The sequence below is a fragment of the Mizuhopecten yessoensis genome, unplaced genomic scaffold (genome assembly GCF_002113885.1).
Source record: "Mizuhopecten yessoensis strain PY_sf001 unplaced genomic scaffold, ASM211388v2 scaffold11173, whole genome shotgun sequence".
Lineage (NCBI taxonomy): Eukaryota > Metazoa > Mollusca > Bivalvia > Pectinida > Pectinidae > Mizuhopecten > Mizuhopecten yessoensis.
In genome coordinates, this window is record NW_018408916.1 from 1,593,643 (window position 1) to 1,614,497 (window position 20,855).

Genomic DNA, 20,855 nt, shown 5'->3' on the forward strand with positions numbered 1-20,855 from the left:
ACAGTGTTCGATATGTCTGATAAATACAGTCCATATTCACCGTATCTCCACGAATAAATCACCACCTCGTAAATGACAACTCTGTGGTCTGTGACGGTTGGTCAACTTGCGCATGTGCGTAATGAAAGTCGACCCGATCCTGTCACATTCATTTCGGTGAAAATGTCACCAGGCGCTGTACCTCGACATATTCTGTTGTGTCTTGGAGTTTTGTGTTGTATTCTTAATACAACACACGGTAAGTTACATTTCAGATACTTGGTTATTTAAAATATCGCTCTAGGGTTATGGATTGTAATGTAAGTAACTTCGTTTTAGCAGTGCATGCATTCATCGATTAGGCCTATTATCGTTACTGGTTGCCGACCAATTCTCGCCAAGTACCAGTTCTCGCCATATGCACGTGTTTCGTACAATCGCACGCGTATATTCGTGTTTTTTCTTACTTGAACGAAAGACGCTGTCATTTTATGCAGACGAGAGAAGTTTTGAGGTTTAAGAAATCCCACAAGACAAAAAGATCAGGTAATGAACCCTAAGTCGCCTCCATTTCACCAGCTGATCACGTGGGGGGTCACGTGACTTCCTTGACGTAAAAATAGCAAAGTTGTACAAAGTATTTATTTCCTACCTTGGTACGTCTGCTATCTCCCAAAACATCGTTTTGCACGATCAATTCATGTTGAAGCACAATATTGTCCAAATGTTAGAACAATTATTTTCAGAATGATTTGAATGCATGCTAAATGAATGAAACATAATTTCGTTCATCGTAAGCAGACGCTCCCGCTCCTAAAATGTCGAAAGGATGTGACGTATTTTTTCGGGAGAAATCATTATTTGCCATATCATACTGTATGATGTAGCAGTTACTTCCCTTTAACCAACTATAACCAATAAATTACAAAATAAACTTTTCACTCAGACTTTGTTCATTCCCCCGCCAAACAAACAAACAAACTACGAACTATGTTTATATTTCATTGTCACTTTTGTTGTGGGATAGGCAATAGTTTTTACAATAATAATAAAATACCCACAATAAACAAAATACTTATTGATGATAAATATCTTGATGCAATTCTTTACTTATCAGAAGATTACAATATTTTCACATTTTAATGCCTTTTGTAAAATTCTTGTTATTCATAATCGCTTATGACAATATGACATCAGTGTCATAATCTCTTACTGTCTTAATATGACAATTAAGATATATCTATTATATATTGTATTTCACAAAGATGATATCAAATGAATTTTATTACATATCATCTGAAATGCAAAAATGCATATATATATATATATGTTATAGATATTTTTTTCAAAAAACAAAGACCATGGCTTATATGCAATGTATTATGAAATTTATACTGTGAAACATGTATTAATTATCACCATTCATAAGTGATTATGAATAACAAGTATTTCATCAAGATGTTTTGAAACTGAAATTTTACAATAGGCATTAAAATGTGAAATTATTGTAATATGCTTGTACGTGTATTTTTTAAACCCTCAAGCAGCAAATACTGATGCAGTTTTTATCAAGGAAAAGGATAGAGTATTCATTTTTATTTTTATATGGCAGTGGGGTGGTGGTGCAATGGATAATGCACTCATCTTTCACCAAAGTAGCCATGTGTTTGATTCTTCAATCAGTCATCAAAAAGTATTTGGTGCACCTTCCCCACCATTTGGGTGTTCTGTTAATTTCCTCTCACATTAAGACCATCTGCATGCTTCCAACAGGGCCAACACGAGTGGTTAATATAATTACAATTGTTGTAAAATAACATATCATAAGACCAGATTATTTATATGGTTGATACATTTTACTTTATTGATTCTGCATCCTGATTCCAAGCATAACAATAAACAGCAAATAAACACAAAATAAAATATCTATGTACAATTCCTGCAGCCTCACTCACTTTTCATAAGCATATGGGAGAAAAATGGTCTTTAAAATCCTCTTTTACTCGAACAGGTATTCTGTTGTGCTCAATCATCGTATAAAAATTTGTTTTAGATTCACAATGTTAAAAGCAGCCAGATATAAAAAGGACGCAAGGCGCTATACGCAAGAAAACCTCCACCGTGCAGTTTCCTTGGTAAAGAGCAAAAGGTTGACAGTTTCCAAGGCTGCCAGAGAATATCTTATTCCAAGAAAAACCTTAGGTAAAACTTATGAAATCATAATCATCAAGAAATAGTTGTCATCGTAATCATCATCATCATCATCATCATCATCATCATCATCATCAAGAAATGGTCATCATCATCATCATCATCATCATCTTCTTTATCATCATCATCATCATCATCATCATCACCATCATCCTCATCCTCACTTATTGTTATCATCAATCATATTTGGACCTCACCTATTACTTGATCTATTTAATGTATCATCACAAGAATGTATTTTTTATACAATAAATAAATAAAATAAATACATAGTTCACTCATACTTAATAGGTAAAATTTGTAAAATCATCATCATCCTCACTAATCATTATAATCAATCATATTTGGACTTCACCTATTACTTGATCTAGTTTAGGTATTATCACATGAATGTATTATTTATACAATAAATAAATGAATAAACAGTTCAGATTCATAATTTTTATTTGTAGACGACCATGTGAAATCAGACATAAAGTCAAAACCAGGCCCAGCAACTATGCTGTCCGAGTCAGAGGAGTTAGCCCTGAAAAATTATGTAATCTACATGGCAAAGCAAGGTTTTCCTATGAATCGTAGTATGATAAGGCAGTTTGTCATTTCTATATGCAAAAATGATGAAAGGGTCACTTTATTCAACTTGGAAAAAGGTCCTAGTGATAAATGGTTCAGATCCTTTCTTTCAAGACATAAGGAACTGTCAGAAAAGGAACCAGAGATGCAGGACAGGGGGAGAACTCGAATGGCCAATCAGAGAGTAATGAATCAGTATTTTGACATCCTCTCAACCACCATAAGAAGACTAGGTTTAGAAAATAAGCCAGAGTCCATATTCAACTGCGACGAAACAGGGTGGTCAGGAAAAGAGAAAGACAGGAGAAAGGTTTTCGGTTTGAAAGGTCAACATTGCTATCAGCAGAAAATGTTGTCAACAGGGCATATAACAGCCCATCTTTGTATTGCAGCAGACGGGAGGGTACTTCCATCTTTCCTCATTTTTGAAAAATCCCTCCCTCATACTGCATACAAAGATGGTGTTCCACCAAATTGGCTGTACGGATTTTCAGAGTCCGGCTACATGGATACCAATCTTTTTCAAGCCTGGCTGAGAGAAATTTTTATTCCAAACTGTGGTCAACATCGCCCAGTCCTATTAATTATGGACAACCATGACTCACACATCAACATTGAAGTTGTAAAACTGGCGCGTGAAAATGGAATTGAGTTGGTAGGTTTACCACCCCATACCACTCACATCTTGCAGCCCCTTGATGTTAGCATCAATGGTCCACTGAAAAGTAGGTTCAACACACTTGCCAAGAACCTTGGGTTTATAAACAAAAGTCAGGTATTAAGCAAAGCCAAATTTCCTGTTGTGCTTTCGAAAGCCATTGACCAGTTTTGTTCTCCAGGGAATGTGAAAGGAGCATTTAGGAAGACTGGAATCTTTCCTTTGAATCCAGATGCAATTGATAAAACTCAATTAACACCTACACACAGCACCACTGTTGCATCCTCAGCCTCTGTTGCTTCCTCAGCTTCAGCCTCAGCCTCTGTTGCATCCTCAGCTTCAGCCTCAGCCTCTGTTGCATCCTCAGCTTCAGCCTCAGCCTCTGTTGCATCCTCAGCTTCAGCCTCAGCCTCTGTTGCATCCTCAGCTTCAGCCTCAGCCTCTGTTGCATCCTCAGCTTCAGCCTCAGCCTCTGTTGCATCCTCAGCTTCAGCCTCAGCCTCTGTTGCATCCTCAGCTTCAGCCTCAGCCTCTGTTGCATCCTCAGCTTCAGCCTCAGCCTCTGTTGCATCCTCAGCTTCAGCCTTTGTTGCATCCACAGCTTCATCTTTAGTACATCCCTCTTATGGAACATTGTCATCTTCATCAGCAATACCTTCATCTTCATCGGCAAAATCTCCTGTTTTATCATCACAACCATCTTCATTGGCACATCCAACGTCTTCTCCAGCGCAGCCCTCTTCATCAGCACAACCGTCATCATCAATCTGTACTACATGTGGCACTTTCCTAGGTGGAAATCCACTTGTAACAGAGGGTCTAATACCTCACCATCTTGCTAACATCTTCCAGGCCGTACCAGCGAAGCCCTATATAGCAAGAAGAAAACTTGTTACTGAGGCCAGGGTAATTACCAGTGACAGTTTTTTACAAAAACTTGAGGAAAAGATGACTGAAGAAAATACAAAGAAAGAACAAATTGTTCAAAGAAAACGAGAGAGAGAGGAGAAACAGCTTGCTAAAAAGAATGATCAACAGAAAAAAAGAAAGAGAAGTAACGCAAAGAAAGTTTATTTGTGTAAAGTATGCAACTTAAGTGATCCTATCAACAATGATGGCGACACCACTTGGGTCCAATGCTCTTCATGCGACTTATGGTACCATCCGGGGTGTGTTAGTCTCACAAATGAGGAACTGGAAAATGATGAGCTTAATTTTGTATGTACCACATGTTTGGAAGCTGGTGAAGAGTAAAACAACTGTGTCAATCTATTTGTCCAAGACTCTATCTTCTTGTTCCTTTCTAAATACAGTTATTACCCAGAAGTTATTGTTGAGTGTGAGAGTATGTATACATGTGCACAAAATCATCATTGATTCACAATACCAACTTAAATCATCTGATTGCAACCATAATTGAAATATTATTACTGTGATGGGCATAATTTGTTTGGTATGCTTTATGCAGATCATTTAGATAATCCATGAAATATTAAGGGTAATTTGTTAGAGTCACTTTCAAGTTTATTGAAATTAAGAAAATCTTGTATTACATTTTGCTGAAGTGATGCATCATACTGCCAATTAAAGAAAAATGCATGTATTAATTGTTAATTATATATATCATTAGTGATAATAATTTTAAAAACAATATGTAGCATTATATACTTGATTTTTATAGTAATTAAGAGCGAGAAGGAGTTGCATCTCCAACAATTTAAACAACATGTGTATGTGAAGAAGAGGTGATAGGGTGAGAGTGGACTAAAGTTTCTGTATATATGTAGAACTCTTCCCACAACAATGTAACTAGCAAGTTTGGTGTATGCATGTGTATATATGAATTCATGCTACTTTCAATTCTATATTATTGAATCAATTCCAAAAAATTGACTAACAATTGTTGTACAAAAATGTCATATGTTCACAGTAAAGAGCATTTTTTCTATCTCCTCCTAATGGTGTATATATCCTCAACTATGTTTGACACTACCAATATTTGTAAACTTTCTTCAGTGTCAGCTGTTTATGTTTAAAACATATGTTTTACAGAAAACTGTGACAATCCAGATTTAATAAATTAACAGCAGAAATATTTGCAAGTAACTGTTAATTATCAAGCATTTGCTACTCTCAATTCAATTAAAAATATGTGTGAGGAAATATTTTGAAAAAAAAAATGTTTTGAAAATCATCTGTCATTGATTAAGAAGTTCATAAGTGCAGTCTTCTGGCTAATTCAGTAACAAAAACACATTAAACTACATCATAAACTGACACCAAAAGAGGATTAAAGCAGGACGCCTGGAACCGGGAAGAAGCACGTGGCGTACTAATCAATGCAAGCACCTGTCAAATATAGACAAGTCTACATAAGTCTACATAAGAAATAAAGACGTATTGGAACTTTAACTTTTCATTAAAAATCAACGTAAGTATTGAACTTATCGACGTTTACGAATACATTAAACTGTCAAACCAGTATTTTTTGTAATAAAATCAGTGATAATCTACCTGAAACTAAAAGACGATCGTAGGCACATCATGCCAAATGTCGTAGTGCACCCGGTCCTTTTTATTCTCCGTTTTATTTCGCTCTCCTGACAACATTTCTCGATGGATATTCATGGATTTTATATGTAATGAAAGTAAAGGTCTTCCATTGTCTATCACAATCGCAAATTTAAACATAATCATCGAACTCGAAGGTTTTGTCGGTCTTTGAAAAATGTGGCGAGAACTGGTACTGCACCTACCGGAAACGGCTCTACTTATCGTCGTTGCAATAACCGCTCCCTCGGAGACGCCTGCGCAGATATTTTGTTTTTATTTTTAGGAACTAAGAGCTCTTAGGTCAACCTTGAAATAATTGGGGAACAACAAGGGATGGCTAGCGTATTTTTGAAAACAACGGCGAAATACGTCTAAAATATGGCGAGAATTGGTCGGCAACCAGTAGTCTTGTTGATTACGATTAGAAGATCACAACATGTATGGTACTTTTTGAGTATTTTTTTGTTGTGAATATGTTGCTTGTTTTCCACAAGACCCCACGCTCGGCAACAGGATATGTTTATGAGATTGCACATTCGTCATAAAACTGAGGTTGTGACCCAGGGAGATAAAATTTAATTTTCTATGAGATCAACAGACTTCCAAAAAATGGTATATAGAAGCTTTTAACTACTTTCAGTTGGCATTCATAAGTATGATGGCTGATTGAGGACATCCAAAGAATATTTTTATCTCGTTATAACGTATGTACAAGTTATAGTATCTCGTTTTAACGACTGAGTCTTAGTATATTGTTATAACGAGTTAGTATCTTGTTATAACGACTTTGTATCTCGTTATGACGAGTATGTATCTCGTTATGACGAGTATGTATCTCGTTATGACGACTTAGTATCTCGTTATAATGACTTAGTATCTCGTTATAACGAGTTAATCTCGTTATCAGGACTTAGTATCTCGATTGTTATAAGGACTTAGATCTCGTTATAAGGACTTAGTATCTCGTTATAATGACTAAGTATCTCATTATAACGACTTATAATAAGATACTAAGTCGTTATAACAAGTTATTAAGTCATTATAACGAGATACTTAGTCGTTATAGCGAGATACTAAGTCGTTATAACAAGATGATAAGTCGTTAAAACGAGATACTTAGTCGTTACAACAAGATACTAAGTCGTTATAACGCGATACTAAGTCATTATAACGAGATATTAAGTCATTATAATGAGATACTTGGTCGTTATAACAACATATTAAGTCGTTATAACAAGATGATAAGTCGCTATAACGAGATATTAAGTCATTATAGTGGGAAACTAAGTCGTTAAAACGAGATATTAAGTCTTTATAATGAGATACTAAGTCGTTATAACAAGATACTAAGTCATTATAGCGAGATACTTACTCGTTATAACGAGATGTTAAGTCGTTATAATGAGATACTTGTTATAACGAGATACTAAGTTGATATAACAAGATACTTAGTCGTTATGAGTTACTTACACGTTATAACGAGATGTTAAGTCGTTATAACAAGATACTAACTCGTTATAACAAGATACTAATTCGTTATAACGAGATAAAAATATACTTTGGGTGTCCTCAATCAGCCACCGTACATAAGCAATATATTATAAGTTACCTTAATATGAATGACAACTGGACAAAGCTTGGGTATATAATCCATGAAGCGCTGGCACTCTTAATTAATTTGCCTTTATCCAATTGGCATTCATATTGCCTATGAATGCAAACAGGAAGCAGTTCAATGCATAATTCTCCAGGCTACAATAAAAAAAAATCCTTTTAATATATTTTAGTATGTCATTTTTGGACAATAGAGCTTTGAAAACTTAAAGTAGGTCACTGTGACTTACAGATATATATATATGTACCTTTCAACCTTTGACCTGTATCATTTAAAAAATAATTGTAAGGAGCATATACTATAACATCTAGGAGCGCATATCTTCCATAATATAACCTCTACGATCACTGGAACCTTGTAACTTAATATGTAAGGGTGTTGTAATATATATAAAATATCACAAGGTGTTTTAATTAATGTTACTAAAAGCAAAACCAAAGGGTGTCCAGTTACACAAGACCATATATCGGCATGACGATTATAACATTTATTACAACTAAATTGTGTCATCATATCAATATAATGGAAATTATAAGCTAATGAATACATTATGAATTTGAATTTATTTTCAAAACAAATATGAAAAATTGAAGTTCCAGAAATCAACGAATTCATTTATTTGCAATCCTGATCAGAATGAAGTAGCAGTTGTTATGTTGTGTTGATTGCTGTAAATATCAGATAGGTCAGAAATTAGACGAGTTAAAACTGACAGTGCAAGTTTCAAAACTTTCAATTGAGATTTTTTTTTCTGCTTTTTTTTTCTGGTTTTGAGACAACCTCTTCCTGCTATCGTTTCTAAGGAAGCACTGACATTTTAGTTTGTGCTTGCTTGGTAACGAGTATGGGTCTCACTGGGTATAAAAAAAGGGCATTACCTGCCAAACATGTTTCTACCACTGACTGTCTTGTAATTCAATACACTTCAATACAATGCTGTTTTTAATTTTATTGTAGGTAAAATAATTGTGTTTCAAGGCATTCGCCTTGGTGGAGTTAATCGAACTACACAATATGAAGGTCGAGTAGAGGTCAAGTACAACGACACATGGGGAACAGTTTGTTTGGACAACTTTGAAAATGTAGAGGCAGTGGTCGTCTGTCGGGAACTCAAATTTGGGTAATGATTCTGGTTCGATAACTGGTTTACTGTGAAAATGTATATGTATTGTATGCATACAAATATATACAGTGATGTGCCTTTTATGTTACACCGATACCCCTGCAGGTCAGGGATCAAGAAAAGAATACACCTGCTGTTACCCCCTGCATGTGTCTTAAGAGGCAGCTGATATAGAGGAACCCCCTGCGAAATTGGAGATTTGATTTTGTGCCCTCTACTTGGGGATACAAAAGGGATTTAAATAAATCTACTGTGCCTATTGGAATAGGTGGGATCTTTATATTTATCTCTACTAACTACCTTTTATTCCCTAGCTCCTAGCTTGGCAATACCTGACTTTTGGCTTTAATGTTGAACGCTCCGCCAGGCTGGTACATACTTAAGTCCTTAAAAATGGTAGTTGTTATTCCTTGCTAAACATTCAGCATTTGGGGAAATGGCAACAACTGGTTCACCCATTGTCAGTATAATGTGACCAGGTGGAATGCTGTGCTGGGTGCCTTCGGCATGATATTTTGGTGAGATTGCACTCTAAAGTCTGCTTCAGAAACATGCTATCGTAAGGAGGCAAATACATCAACATACCCTATCTCAGGCACACATACATGCATCCACGAATACACAACATACATGGAGGCACATCTTTATATAACAAACGGGGAGAACTCCAGCCCATCAACACATACATATATACATGTGCACATACAAAATACAATTTTTTAGCATCCTTAAATTGTCTTTGAGACCTGGGAATCAATCGTTTTGTAAAGGAAGAAAGCTTATTATAGGGGCTGGATCCAAAAGGGGTTCATTTCAACATTTAAATCCTCTTTAAAACAGTTTATTATGTTTCCACCAAATCTGCTTTGAAACATCCTTGGGACTGCAGGATCAAATGTAATGTATATTAAGGAAAGGACAGTGGTTTAGGAAATAATTGCGATACTAGTTTTGCCATTAGTGCTTAAATATCTGGGCCTGTTTTTTTTTAATATCTTTAAAATGTTCTAGCTAGATAAGACATTGCCATTGTTGTTGACATACATTTATAATCTCATCCTTAAAAAACACATTTGTTTGCAGTTTCCCTACTCACATTTTTTTAATTGGGTAAAAAGTGTTGTTTTTTTAGAAATCAAATACATTGTATTTCTATTTAAAAGTCAGAAGTTTCAGTTATTATTCAGCAAGAAAATTAATTCTAACAAAAGTGTGAGACAGTGCCATTTTAGTGAGTTTGTCGGAAAACTGAAAACATTTCTTTTTTTTAAATATGGCGTTCGACATAACTTTATATGCAATTATTATTAATCACTTGTTTTCAATAGGGGTGGAGAAGCAATTACTGATGGACGGTTTGGACCCGGGTCAGGTAAGATTTGGTTGGACAATCTAAATTGTGATGGAACAGAACAAATGCTCAGTGTTTGCCAAGCCAATAACCTAGGGGTTCACAACTGTGACCAGGTTAACCATACCGATGATGCTGGTGTGATATGTGATAACCCCTCAGCAGTGACACCAGGCCCCACCACAACCAGGGCCCCTGCCACGGCTCAGCCCTCAAACTGTGAGTAAACCCAGTCACAAGTTATATTCTGAGATCTGTGACATGTAATTTATAAATGCGAAAATATTTTTACCGATTAAATCTCCATTTTTGAGGGAAATTCCCACTTTTCTCTCTCATGACATTAAATTTGCTTTTGAAATTAGCAGAATTTTGTATATATTTGTACATTTTTTTCTTAAGTTTCTTAATTTACTGTATCTAGAACAGTTTTTACTATGACATTTAAACTAATATTTAGTCAAATAATAAAGGTTAATGGAAGTGGTTCTAAACATTTTTAGACATTGACATGCAGTTTCTTTCCTGTGATTAAAATAAAAGTTAGGCAATATGTATTACACATGAACAATGCATGCCTAAGACGGTAAACAAATGGTGGAGTTGAAGAGTAATGTTCATGATTTTTTTCCCCTGAAGGTTCCACAAACACCAATGCTGACAATATCAGGCTTATTGGCCCTAGTGACAAAACGGGTGTCGGATTTGTGGAGGTCAAATACAACAACACTTGGGGGGCAGTTTGTGACGACCACTGGGACATACTAGACGCCAGAGTGGTGTGTGGATCTCTATGCTTCAAGTAAGTCACCACTATAAGGAAGTCTAGGGATGTGTATTGCTTCAGACGTTATCTTTGTTTATAGATTATGACAATTTTGTTGGCTAATATTTTTTTTTTACAATTGTGAAAAATAATCCAAATTAAAAAAAAAAAAAAACCACATGTACATTGTATGTATGTGTCTTCTTTGTACCTTAGCGCAAAACTCTATTATAAAATAAAGTACATGTAATAACAAAATGTACAATTCCGATTATCAATATCTTAAAGTATTGTATGAGAATTAATCAGTCCATGATTGTAATGATCGGATATTAATGAAAAGATTGAATCTGATAGCTATGCAACCTTTGTTTCTTTAACGTTTGAATCCTTCTCTTTGAATTTGTCTGAAGACCCACTGAGGTTTATACCCCATAAACCTCATAAGAACAGGATTCAATCCTCATTTTTACACCCAGTGCAATTTCAATATTTTTTGATAATTTCTGAAATATTGGACTTGTGCAAGTCTATGCCACTGAAAGTGCCATCACATAATTGTGATGTCATCACTCGTTTCCTTATGTATTTGTATGCCAACTGGAAAATTCATGGAGAAATAATTCCATATTCTTTGGGAGGTATATTGAGTCCAAATTCAGTAGAAATATAAATATAAAGATATAAACTATGTTGACTTTTTTTGTTGACAAAATACCTAATGTCAAATATATAATCAAGTGTTGCATATGTCATCATATACACATATAAAATAGTTTTTATGAAAATTTTGTTCTGTCTGGATCATGTTTCTCCATTTATAGAATTTTAGTTTTAGACTCAAGTACAAAATAACAGTATTTCCTGTAGGTAGGCGCAAAGAGTCATCATGCATTACATACTTTTATCCTATCATTTAAATGCTTAATGACTCAACAATATGTTTTTAATGTCCTTAATTGTCACTTTGAGTTTCCTTAGAATTGGTGTCTTTTCGAATTTCAGTCAGACCCTGGCCTTGGCCGGAACATCGCAGACAGTAGACTATGTGAAAAGCAATGTTAGCTCCACCTTTTTCTTGGATGACGTGAAATGTGACGGCACAGAATCCGACATTTTCTCTTGTCAACACAACCCCGTAGGCGTACACAACTGTCAGAGTGGAGAATATGCCAGTGTCACCTGTGTACCTATTAACCACACGGGCTCAGAAGGTAGCGCACTTCTCTACTGATGTAAACTCTACTTCGTTTTTTTAGTCAAATGGTTGACCTTCAGTTGACCTTTAAAAATTATTATTATACCTCGTCTTTATATCATCGATCTTATCTGATTGGATGATACTGGTTACATGATCATGATTTCCCCTCTCTAGAAATATTGGCAAGAGCCACTTCAACCTAGTTCCGAATGACGAAAGCAGACGAAAACAATGGCGCGTCAATCTGATCATATCTACTATTGTGTCATATTATTTAGGTGTTTTTTTTTCCGGCATAAAATATAACATTTATTGCCCATGTAGTTGGGAATCACAATTCTTTGTTTCTCACTGATTAAAATCATGTTTCACTATAGCTTCACCCTTATGCGACATGGTCAACCTCAGAGAAACAAAAGATCATGTTTCCCTACAATGTGATAATTGTTGCATCTTATGGAATAGACCTCTTTTAAATTAAATGGTGTAAAGAAAAAAAAAGCTGCAAAAAATGTCTTGCTTTACAGTAAAGTGCACTTTAAAACAATCATCTATGATAAGACAACTTTTATGGTATTGCATTGGCTAGCTTATGGCTAAATATACATATTTAGAATTATTAATACGTGTAATAATTGTTGCATATGGAATTGACCTCTTAATTCAATAGTGTAAAGAAAGAAAAAACTTTAAAAAATATCTTGCATTACAGTTTAATGTAGTTTAAAACAATCATCTAGATCTATGACAAGACAACTATTATGGTATTGCATTGGCTAGCTTATGGCTATATATATAGCTGACTGGCTGGCTCTAGATCTGAACATCAACAATATTTTTTCTGGGACATAATTAACTCCCTTGCTATTTTACCTACATTCACCAAACTTGCTATACTGATGTATCTCATGAATGCCGAGTGCTGCACACAAAATTGAGGTCTTTTACCCCTCCATATTAAGAGTTCAGGCCTGGTTTTTTTTCCTGAAACATATTTTTGTTATATAAATGATGATCGGGAATATATGGATCAAGGGAGACAATCTGAATACAGAGATGTGTATAAAGGTATAAAGACACTATAGGAGCACTTTGTCGTATATTACAATAGGGCTTGTAGAGTTTAGTTTGTTTTCCTATTTAAATACATCCAAGAAACAATTCGACTTTCCTAAATGATAAAATACAACTGTAATATATCTTTTACATGGTGCTAGAGATTGTTTCAAAATACATGTACAACTCAATTCCACATTGAGTCTAAATTGATATTGCATGGCATGTGATGGTATAGATATTGTTTACATGTCCCTGTGGTTTTCTAACCTGTCATCAGATAGATTGTTGATCTCTAAAAATACAATCACCATTTAACAGGGTTGAGTGTTTTTCAAAATTAATTATTATTTTTACCTGGCTTATATTTGGTCCTGGAGATAAACATGCAGTTGTGTATGATTGAACACACGGATAATGGTCACATGGTGATTTATATACAGTTAAGTCTTGTTATACTGCTAATATTTATCAGGAGAAATATTGGTGTTATAAAGGGATATGGCGATAAATTAAGGAAAATGTGTAAAATAATTCTTACGAAAAAGAGACATTGAAATATGAGCGAATTGACAATGGTTTAACATGTTGTTAAATAATATTTTTGTATAGATGATCTTTTCCTGCAAATGTAAAATAGTTCTACCTTAAAGCTTTATAACTGTTCTTTCAAATGTAAATAGTTCTATCTGTTCTTTCAAATGTGAATTTACCATATATCTGCCTTTTGAACTTATTTTCTTTATGGCTCTGTTTCCATCCTACATTTGAACCTGCTTGTTCCATATTATATCAAAATTTATCCTCACTTGTGTGTACCTGATAAAAAACAGCAATCAATGATATGAAATCTAATTGTTCAATGACAGAGTTGCCATCACTCTTATAGATGTTGAAATTAGTGGAAGATAAGATCTGTGGGATTTTGTATTTCAGCACCTGAGCCACTGCTGAGCTGTAGTGACGAGAAGTTCACGGCCAGTTTTAGTCGAGATTACGACCCGTACCTGATGCACCGACACTTGACCATCAGCAAGCCCAGTAACCCCTGTAATGTCCAGTTCCAGAACAACTCGGCCTACATCATCATGATGATCCCCTTCACAGACTGTGGCACGACTCTCACTGTACGTATTGACTTTGCCAGCATTTTTTTCCTTATCCCCCCCCCCCCCCCCCCCCCCCAACACATTGAAGATTTCTCAATAGTATCTTCATAGCGTTTACATGTTATATGAATAGAGTCAATGTGTAGGTATGTGGGATATTGATATCCTTCCAAAGGGGGGAACACTGAGGCTTTGCCGAGGTTCTGACACAAAATTCTGCTCCAGGGGATAGAGTATCCATTTCTCTTATCCTGGACAGGTGTACCCACAGTTTTCCGGTGTGTGAGGTATCCTTGTCTCACAGTTTAAGGTTGAGTTGGGGGAGGATTCCCCAATTCATAACAATTGTATGACGTCATATTAACAATATAATGACGTCACATCAGCGATGCATTGAGCATATGTAACATCAAAATTACATTATGAATATGACAGGGTCAATTGTTCACCCCCTTGAGGTGAGATTGGGAATCTCAACCCTCGAGTTTGGCAACTTTAGAATCTTCCCCCTCGGGTCAAGAATCCCATATTTCGCCCCTAAGGGGCAAAAGATTATATTAATCCTACACATACCTACATAGTGACATACTCTTCCCACCTCTTAAACAAAATTTTGGTAACTCAGGACATAGACGATGCAAATGCAAACACTGAATATAGCAAAATTTCTAGATAATCTATACACAAACTAAAGCCATGTTTGAAAAGAGTTGAAAAAAGTATGGTATACCATAGGTTTACCTCAGTTTAAAGGTCCCTGCAAAAGATTGTACAACATTCTTATGTTCTTGAGGTTAGGTCATTTGCTGACGTCAGGATTACCAGTCACTGAAACAATGTTGTGACCTCATAATAAAAACACGGCCATCTGATTGTGATGTCATCATAATACAGGTCACTGAGTGCAACCATGTGGAATACACATATCACATGGGACACATGTATCTACATACACAGAGGTGGAAGAACTCCGAACTGAAAGACAGAATTCATGTGGCTTTCTTTGGTGGTGGACACCTTGGTACATTGTAAATGCCGTCAGACATTTTGCTTAAGTAGGTATGCTATCATCATCAGCCGTCATGTTTGTGTTTATATCTTAGATATGAAATTGTTTCCTTTCAGGATGATAAATGCATTTTATATTCCTTTGCAGACAAATGAGACCCATATATTCTACACAAACACAATCCATTATAACTTTACTACGAGACTCGGCGTCATCACCAGGAAAAACAGTTACATTGTAGAATTACAGTGTGCCTTTCCACGCAACCAATCTAACAGCGATAATATCTATATCCCGGTCACTCAACTTGTAACCCAGACTGCCCCTGGCACGTTTTCTGTGGGTATGGTCATGTATGGTGACGACAACTTCCAGGACCCACTGACAGTTACCCCGGAGTTGACCCTGAACCAACCCCTGAGCGTGTCATTGACATTGAATGCAAGTCTACCACGCCTCAAGCTTGTGCTGAGGAGCTGCTTCGCAACTCCAACAGGTTCCTGGACAGACAAGATCAACCACTTTCTGTTTGAGAACAGGTACATGAACAAAATTGAATATTTATTTCTAGATTTATTCTAATTATTATTATAATTCATTATATATTCTGAAATTGACCTGAAAATATATATATATATATAGTTTTGGACTTGTGTGTTTCATTTAATTAAACCGCTTGATATTTTTTTTTCCGTATCTTTTAACTTGAATCCCCTTTGTCATATTTCAGTTGTCCTAACGACACAACAGTTGCTCTCGTTCCTTGGAATGAGACGGTAGAAGGATTTCGTTTCCGTGTATTCCGCTTTATCGGGCATGATAATGTGTACCTGCACTGTACCAGTACAGTGTGTGAGATCAATGAGAAGAGCGACATCTGTGATCGAAGTTGTGGGGCGACGACACCAACTCCTCCTACGGGTCGCCGTCGCCGTTCGGTCAGGCATGATGAACGTACAAAGAGAAACAGCGATCACACAATGCTCTATACCAAAAGTGATAAGATCACCGTTTTAGATGACAATGATGAGGCGGTCATAGAGAGGTTACCACCAAGCGGTAAGGAACATTTTACCATACTTCATATAAATTTGCATGTTAACATTAATATTTAACCTACAGTATCAAAAGTTCAAAAATAGTACAGTCAGATATTATGTAGGTATGGGGGATGAATATAATCTTCCCCTACCTTAAGCTTGAGGATATGAAAGAGAAATCTCCTACCCGAGGGGTGATGTTTTTTGGTTGTCTAACCCGAGGCTCTGCCAAGGGGAAGACAACCAAAAAAAATCACCCCAAGGGTTTCCGATTTTTCTGCTACATCCTCAGTGTAGGTATGTGGGATGAATATAATCTTCCCCTACCTTAAGCTTGAGGATAAGAAAGAGAAATCTCCTACCCGAGGTGTGATGTTTTTTGGTTGTCTAACCCGAGGCTCTGCCAAGGGTAAGACAACCAAAAAAAAATCACCCCAAGGGTTTCAGATTTTTCTGCTACATCCTCAAGGTAGGGGATGATTGTTTTTCTCCCATCCTATTATTTCAGTCACAACTCCACCAACAGTAATCTGCCACGTTTGTAAAAAAACCCACATGTGGGGTATGAATATCGTCATTCACTTTTGATGATGTCACAATTACCGGTGACACATTTTAATGCATGCTAATCGGCATGAGGCTATCTGCCCCTAGGGGGTGACAAGCTGATCTTTCCCGGCTAAAACGAGAGACACATCTGTGAAGGGTGGGAGAAATAGAAATTATACCCTCAGGTGCAGATTTAATTGAAATTAAAGTGTCAAAGTTCCCTATTACATATCTTCATTATCACATACATGTACATATAAGATCTTATTATGTTTGATAAATGTGCCTGAAATTCTAAAGCTTAAATCTATTTTCTTGTACTTGGCACAATAGCTTCCACTTCTGCGACAGTTTACTCCACTCCCAAACCAACCACAGTGTCTCAACTTCCAACCCCTGCCCCCACCACCCAGAAGCCTGGTAGTACGGCGAAGGTGCGCGTCACCTCGGACACTCCGACAAACACTCAAGGTCAGGTGAAGGTCACACCCACAACAGATGAACCCTCGAGGACAAAGACACCCACCACACAGAAACCAACTGACGGAGGCCAGGGAGTTCAAGAACCTCCATCAAACCGGGACGGGGCCTTAAGCTCTGATGGTAGGCTCACAGAAATACTGGAAGACTTTGTTAGTCCTTCTTCAGCTTCTCAGATGATGGGTTCCTTGGTACTTGTTTTGGCCACAGTAGCGTTGATGACCAGGAATTGGATTGGGTGAAAAGTATAATATATTATGGGATCATTTGGAGAGAAAAAAAGCTGGAATTTTTGCAAACTTTATCTAAAATGTTATGTAATGTAATGATTCCGTCCAATTATTAAATAATGACACTTTTTTCCTGAGATCATGAGTTATGCAATCTAGACTTCAGTCCATTCAAAGTTGCCAACTTTTTCAGTGCCACAATTTTAAAAATGTGATTATACTTAATTTGTGTTTATACATAAATATTATAAATTTGTATTGTTTCATGAATCCCTTCTGATTTCCAAAATATTTGGTTAATTTTTGACAAACGAGAATTTCGGTTAGAATTGATTCATTGGTCCAGAGGCCAGACATTTGAAGCCTTATTACAGATATGCACTACAGCAAGCTAAGGTGATCGAGAGTTTAGTTTTGTTACTGGGCTTCAACACTATTGAATAGTGAACCAATACAGAATGATATCACTATTTTTCTAATCAGGTGTTGTAAGCCAATCAAATCATTCTACGAAAAAAACCAACTAAGTAACAGGGAATATTGGATACAATCTTGAAGTTACACACATCTTAGGACATGGCCACCAGAGTTATGCCCCCTGTTCCACTCATCTGAGAAGTACTGTCAATCAGTATGTTCTTTATGTAACTTTTTATTTTGGTTTATTTACATTCTAAAGACAATTAAAGTCTATGACATTTTTAATCAAGCACTTGTGTAGCTTAAAAAGCTGTGATTATATGATTGGTCCATTAGTATAAAATGCAGGGAATTTTTGAGTACTTTTGTAATTTACAGCCTGATCCTGGATGCATGTTCTTTCAGTCTTTTTTTTCTGTTTATATTTAAATATTCTGAAGATAATATTAGGAAATGTATTTGCTCACTACTAGAAAAATAATCTTTTTTTTTAATCAGATTATGAAAATGTTTTCTAAATGTCATTAAGAATAGGGCCGTTACTGTCAGCATCATATACCATATATAACAACAAAAATCTCAGTTATTGTGTATGATATATAAGGTGACTTGTGCACTAACGTGTGTACAAACACAATAGGACTACGATCTAGTAGACGATTCAGTGCCAGTGTAGTATCGTATAATCAGAAGGTATTGCGTTTTCAGTTTATAGATGTTTCAGTTTTCAATCATTATATCCACCAGTCTGTTCTTTTCTGTTTTTCTTTTTTTTTAATTTGATGTCATTTCAAAAAGAGTCTTACCATATCTATCTATTGAGCAGGGTTAGACACAAGTTGTTTTTGTTTGGTAGTCCACAGGACTAGTTGAATAGATTATCTACTAGTCCTTCGTCAATGTAACTAGTCCAAGATTTCCAGATAAGGAAACATTGCGTCCTACAGAACGAAACATGTAAAGTAATCAACTGTAGGGGACTTAAAATAACTGCTGCCATAAAAATATGGTGAAGGTTTTGGCAAAATTTCAAATGCAAATATCTTACCTTAAGCAGTTTTCTAAATTTTAAAAAGGAATATTCTTATCTTATAATCATATTTTTCATAAGTCCAAAGGACCAGTTATGTTAGGTGATTCACTAGTCCTAGCAGACTAGTGTTAGTGTCGACCCCTGTTGAGTATGTTGTCTGCCAGCTAATATAACCTGAAGGACATCTTATCAGACCAAAGCATGCATGCTCTCTTGCCTTCCACTGCACAAAGTGATGAATTTCATTATACTCTTTTTATTCCGTCTTTGCGTATTGCAGAGTTATCTCCTCTTGGGAGCAGGTATTGATTGTTACATCATTGGTTTGTGCGAGAAAATTACGTCGTTTTCTCAAAAATTGATGACGTTACTCTCATAAATAAGTGACGTAACAATCAATACCTGCTCCCAAGAGAAGATAACTCTGCAATACGCAAAGACGGAATAGGCCTACGCCGGGACTTCCACAAACTTTATTTTTGTGTTTCTTTTCTTAAGTTTGTTTGCTGTGTTTATCATATATAGTGCCAGTCAACAAAAAATAACTTTGTGTAAACACAATTTTTTTCTTAACTGCCAAGTGCCTGATATAGTCCAATTTCAAAACGATTGAATCATAATGCTTGACACAAATAGAATTTGCATATATTTCAATTGGGTCTATATCAATTTGTGTGGGTTAATAAACTGACATACGACCCTCAGCACTATTAAATGTAGTCTTCAATACTATGTAACACCCCTTATTTTAGAATTTCATAATAATATTTTCACTGGTGCTTCACATTGCTGTGATAACTTTGAAGTATATATATATATCTGAGTGTTAATTTCCTTAGAATATATTGTTAAATCCTGTTATAATCCATGTATGTTCATTACATGTATATTTTACATACATATATACAATGATTTATATTAGCTGTAGATTGTGAAGTTTAATGCTTATGAAGTTGTTGTCTTATAAGGTTTAAGTCTCAATTGTTAAGTGTTTAATTTAATGTTGTTTAATCATGATTCAAGTATTCCTGTTCAGTTATTCGTGCTGTTTATTTGATTCATATTTTTAATTGCCCTAGTTCAGAATTTTTCATCTAATTATGCTCATATTTTATATTATTTTGGGATGTAAATCATTTGCTACTTACTTATTTAGGCAGCAGACATCTTTTCATCAAAATGTTCAAATATAGCCAATTATTGCGGAGTTTTCTGGACATCGCCATGAACTTTCTAATATTACCCAGTAATTCTACAACTATCTGGATGTCATTTAATTTTAAATATCACCTTTTTTTTTGATGCTATCTAGATGTGTTCATAATTTTCAAAAAAATGTAAATATTATCCAGTTAATTCACGAGCTATTTTGACTTTTCTTAATTCTGATTTTTTTGAAAAATATTTGCCAGCTATAGAAATGTGTTCTATATTTTCAAATTGAAGACAATATTAAAATACTCCTTCTTATTCCTGAGCTATAAAGACATGCTGTTACAAAAACTTTTAATTATTTGCCAATTATTTTCGAGTTATCTGAATGTGTTCTTAATTTGTAGCTATTAGTCTTGCATATGCTATAGGGCATTGCTTCCAATTGTTCTACTGTCTGTTAAATTGCCTATTAGTCAAGAAATAACTTTGTTTTTATTTGCTGCTAGAAGCATGCTTTCTTTCCAAAGAAAATATTGTTTAAACTCTCTATATTCAGTATTATTGATTGACATAATAATAACAGAAATTTATTATTCACCTTTCATCAGTGATTCAGAGATGGAATACTATTCATCAGTGATTCAGAGATGGAATACTATTCACCAGTGATTCAGAGATGGAATACTATTCATCAGTGATTCAGAGATGGAATACTATTCATCAGTGATTCAGAGATGGAATACT

At 35.5% G+C, this 20,855-nt stretch overlaps 3 protein-coding genes across 4 annotated transcripts in view; 2 read left to right on the top strand and 1 right to left on the bottom strand.

The window, feature by feature from the left end:
- LOC110467426 (receptor-type tyrosine-protein phosphatase eta-like) overlaps nt 1–20,855 on the bottom strand; it is a 79,114-nt gene that overhangs the window by 39,853 nt on the left and 18,406 nt on the right. The gene's annotated exons all lie outside the window — the stretch shown is intronic.
- On the top strand, nt 73–19,250 carry LOC110467428 (deleted in malignant brain tumors 1 protein-like). Its single transcript, XM_021524591.1, has 9 exons — nt 73–238; nt 8,547–8,709; nt 10,041–10,282; nt 10,703–10,865; nt 11,835–12,043; nt 14,023–14,213; nt 15,352–15,743; nt 15,935–16,263; nt 17,127–19,250. Exons 1-9 carry the CDS (start codon nt 73–75, stop codon nt 17,513–17,515), a joined length of 2,244 nt encoding a protein of 747 aa, XP_021380266.1. The 3' UTR covers nt 17,516–19,250.
- LOC110467427 lies at nt 1,356–6,378 on the top strand. The gene is made up of 2 exons (XM_021524590.1): nt 1,356–2,181; nt 2,643–6,378. The coding sequence occupies exons 1-2, from the start codon at nt 1,959–1,961 to the stop codon at nt 4,673–4,675; spliced, it is 2,256 nt and encodes a 751-aa protein (XP_021380265.1). The 5' UTR covers nt 1,356–1,958; the 3' UTR covers nt 4,676–6,378.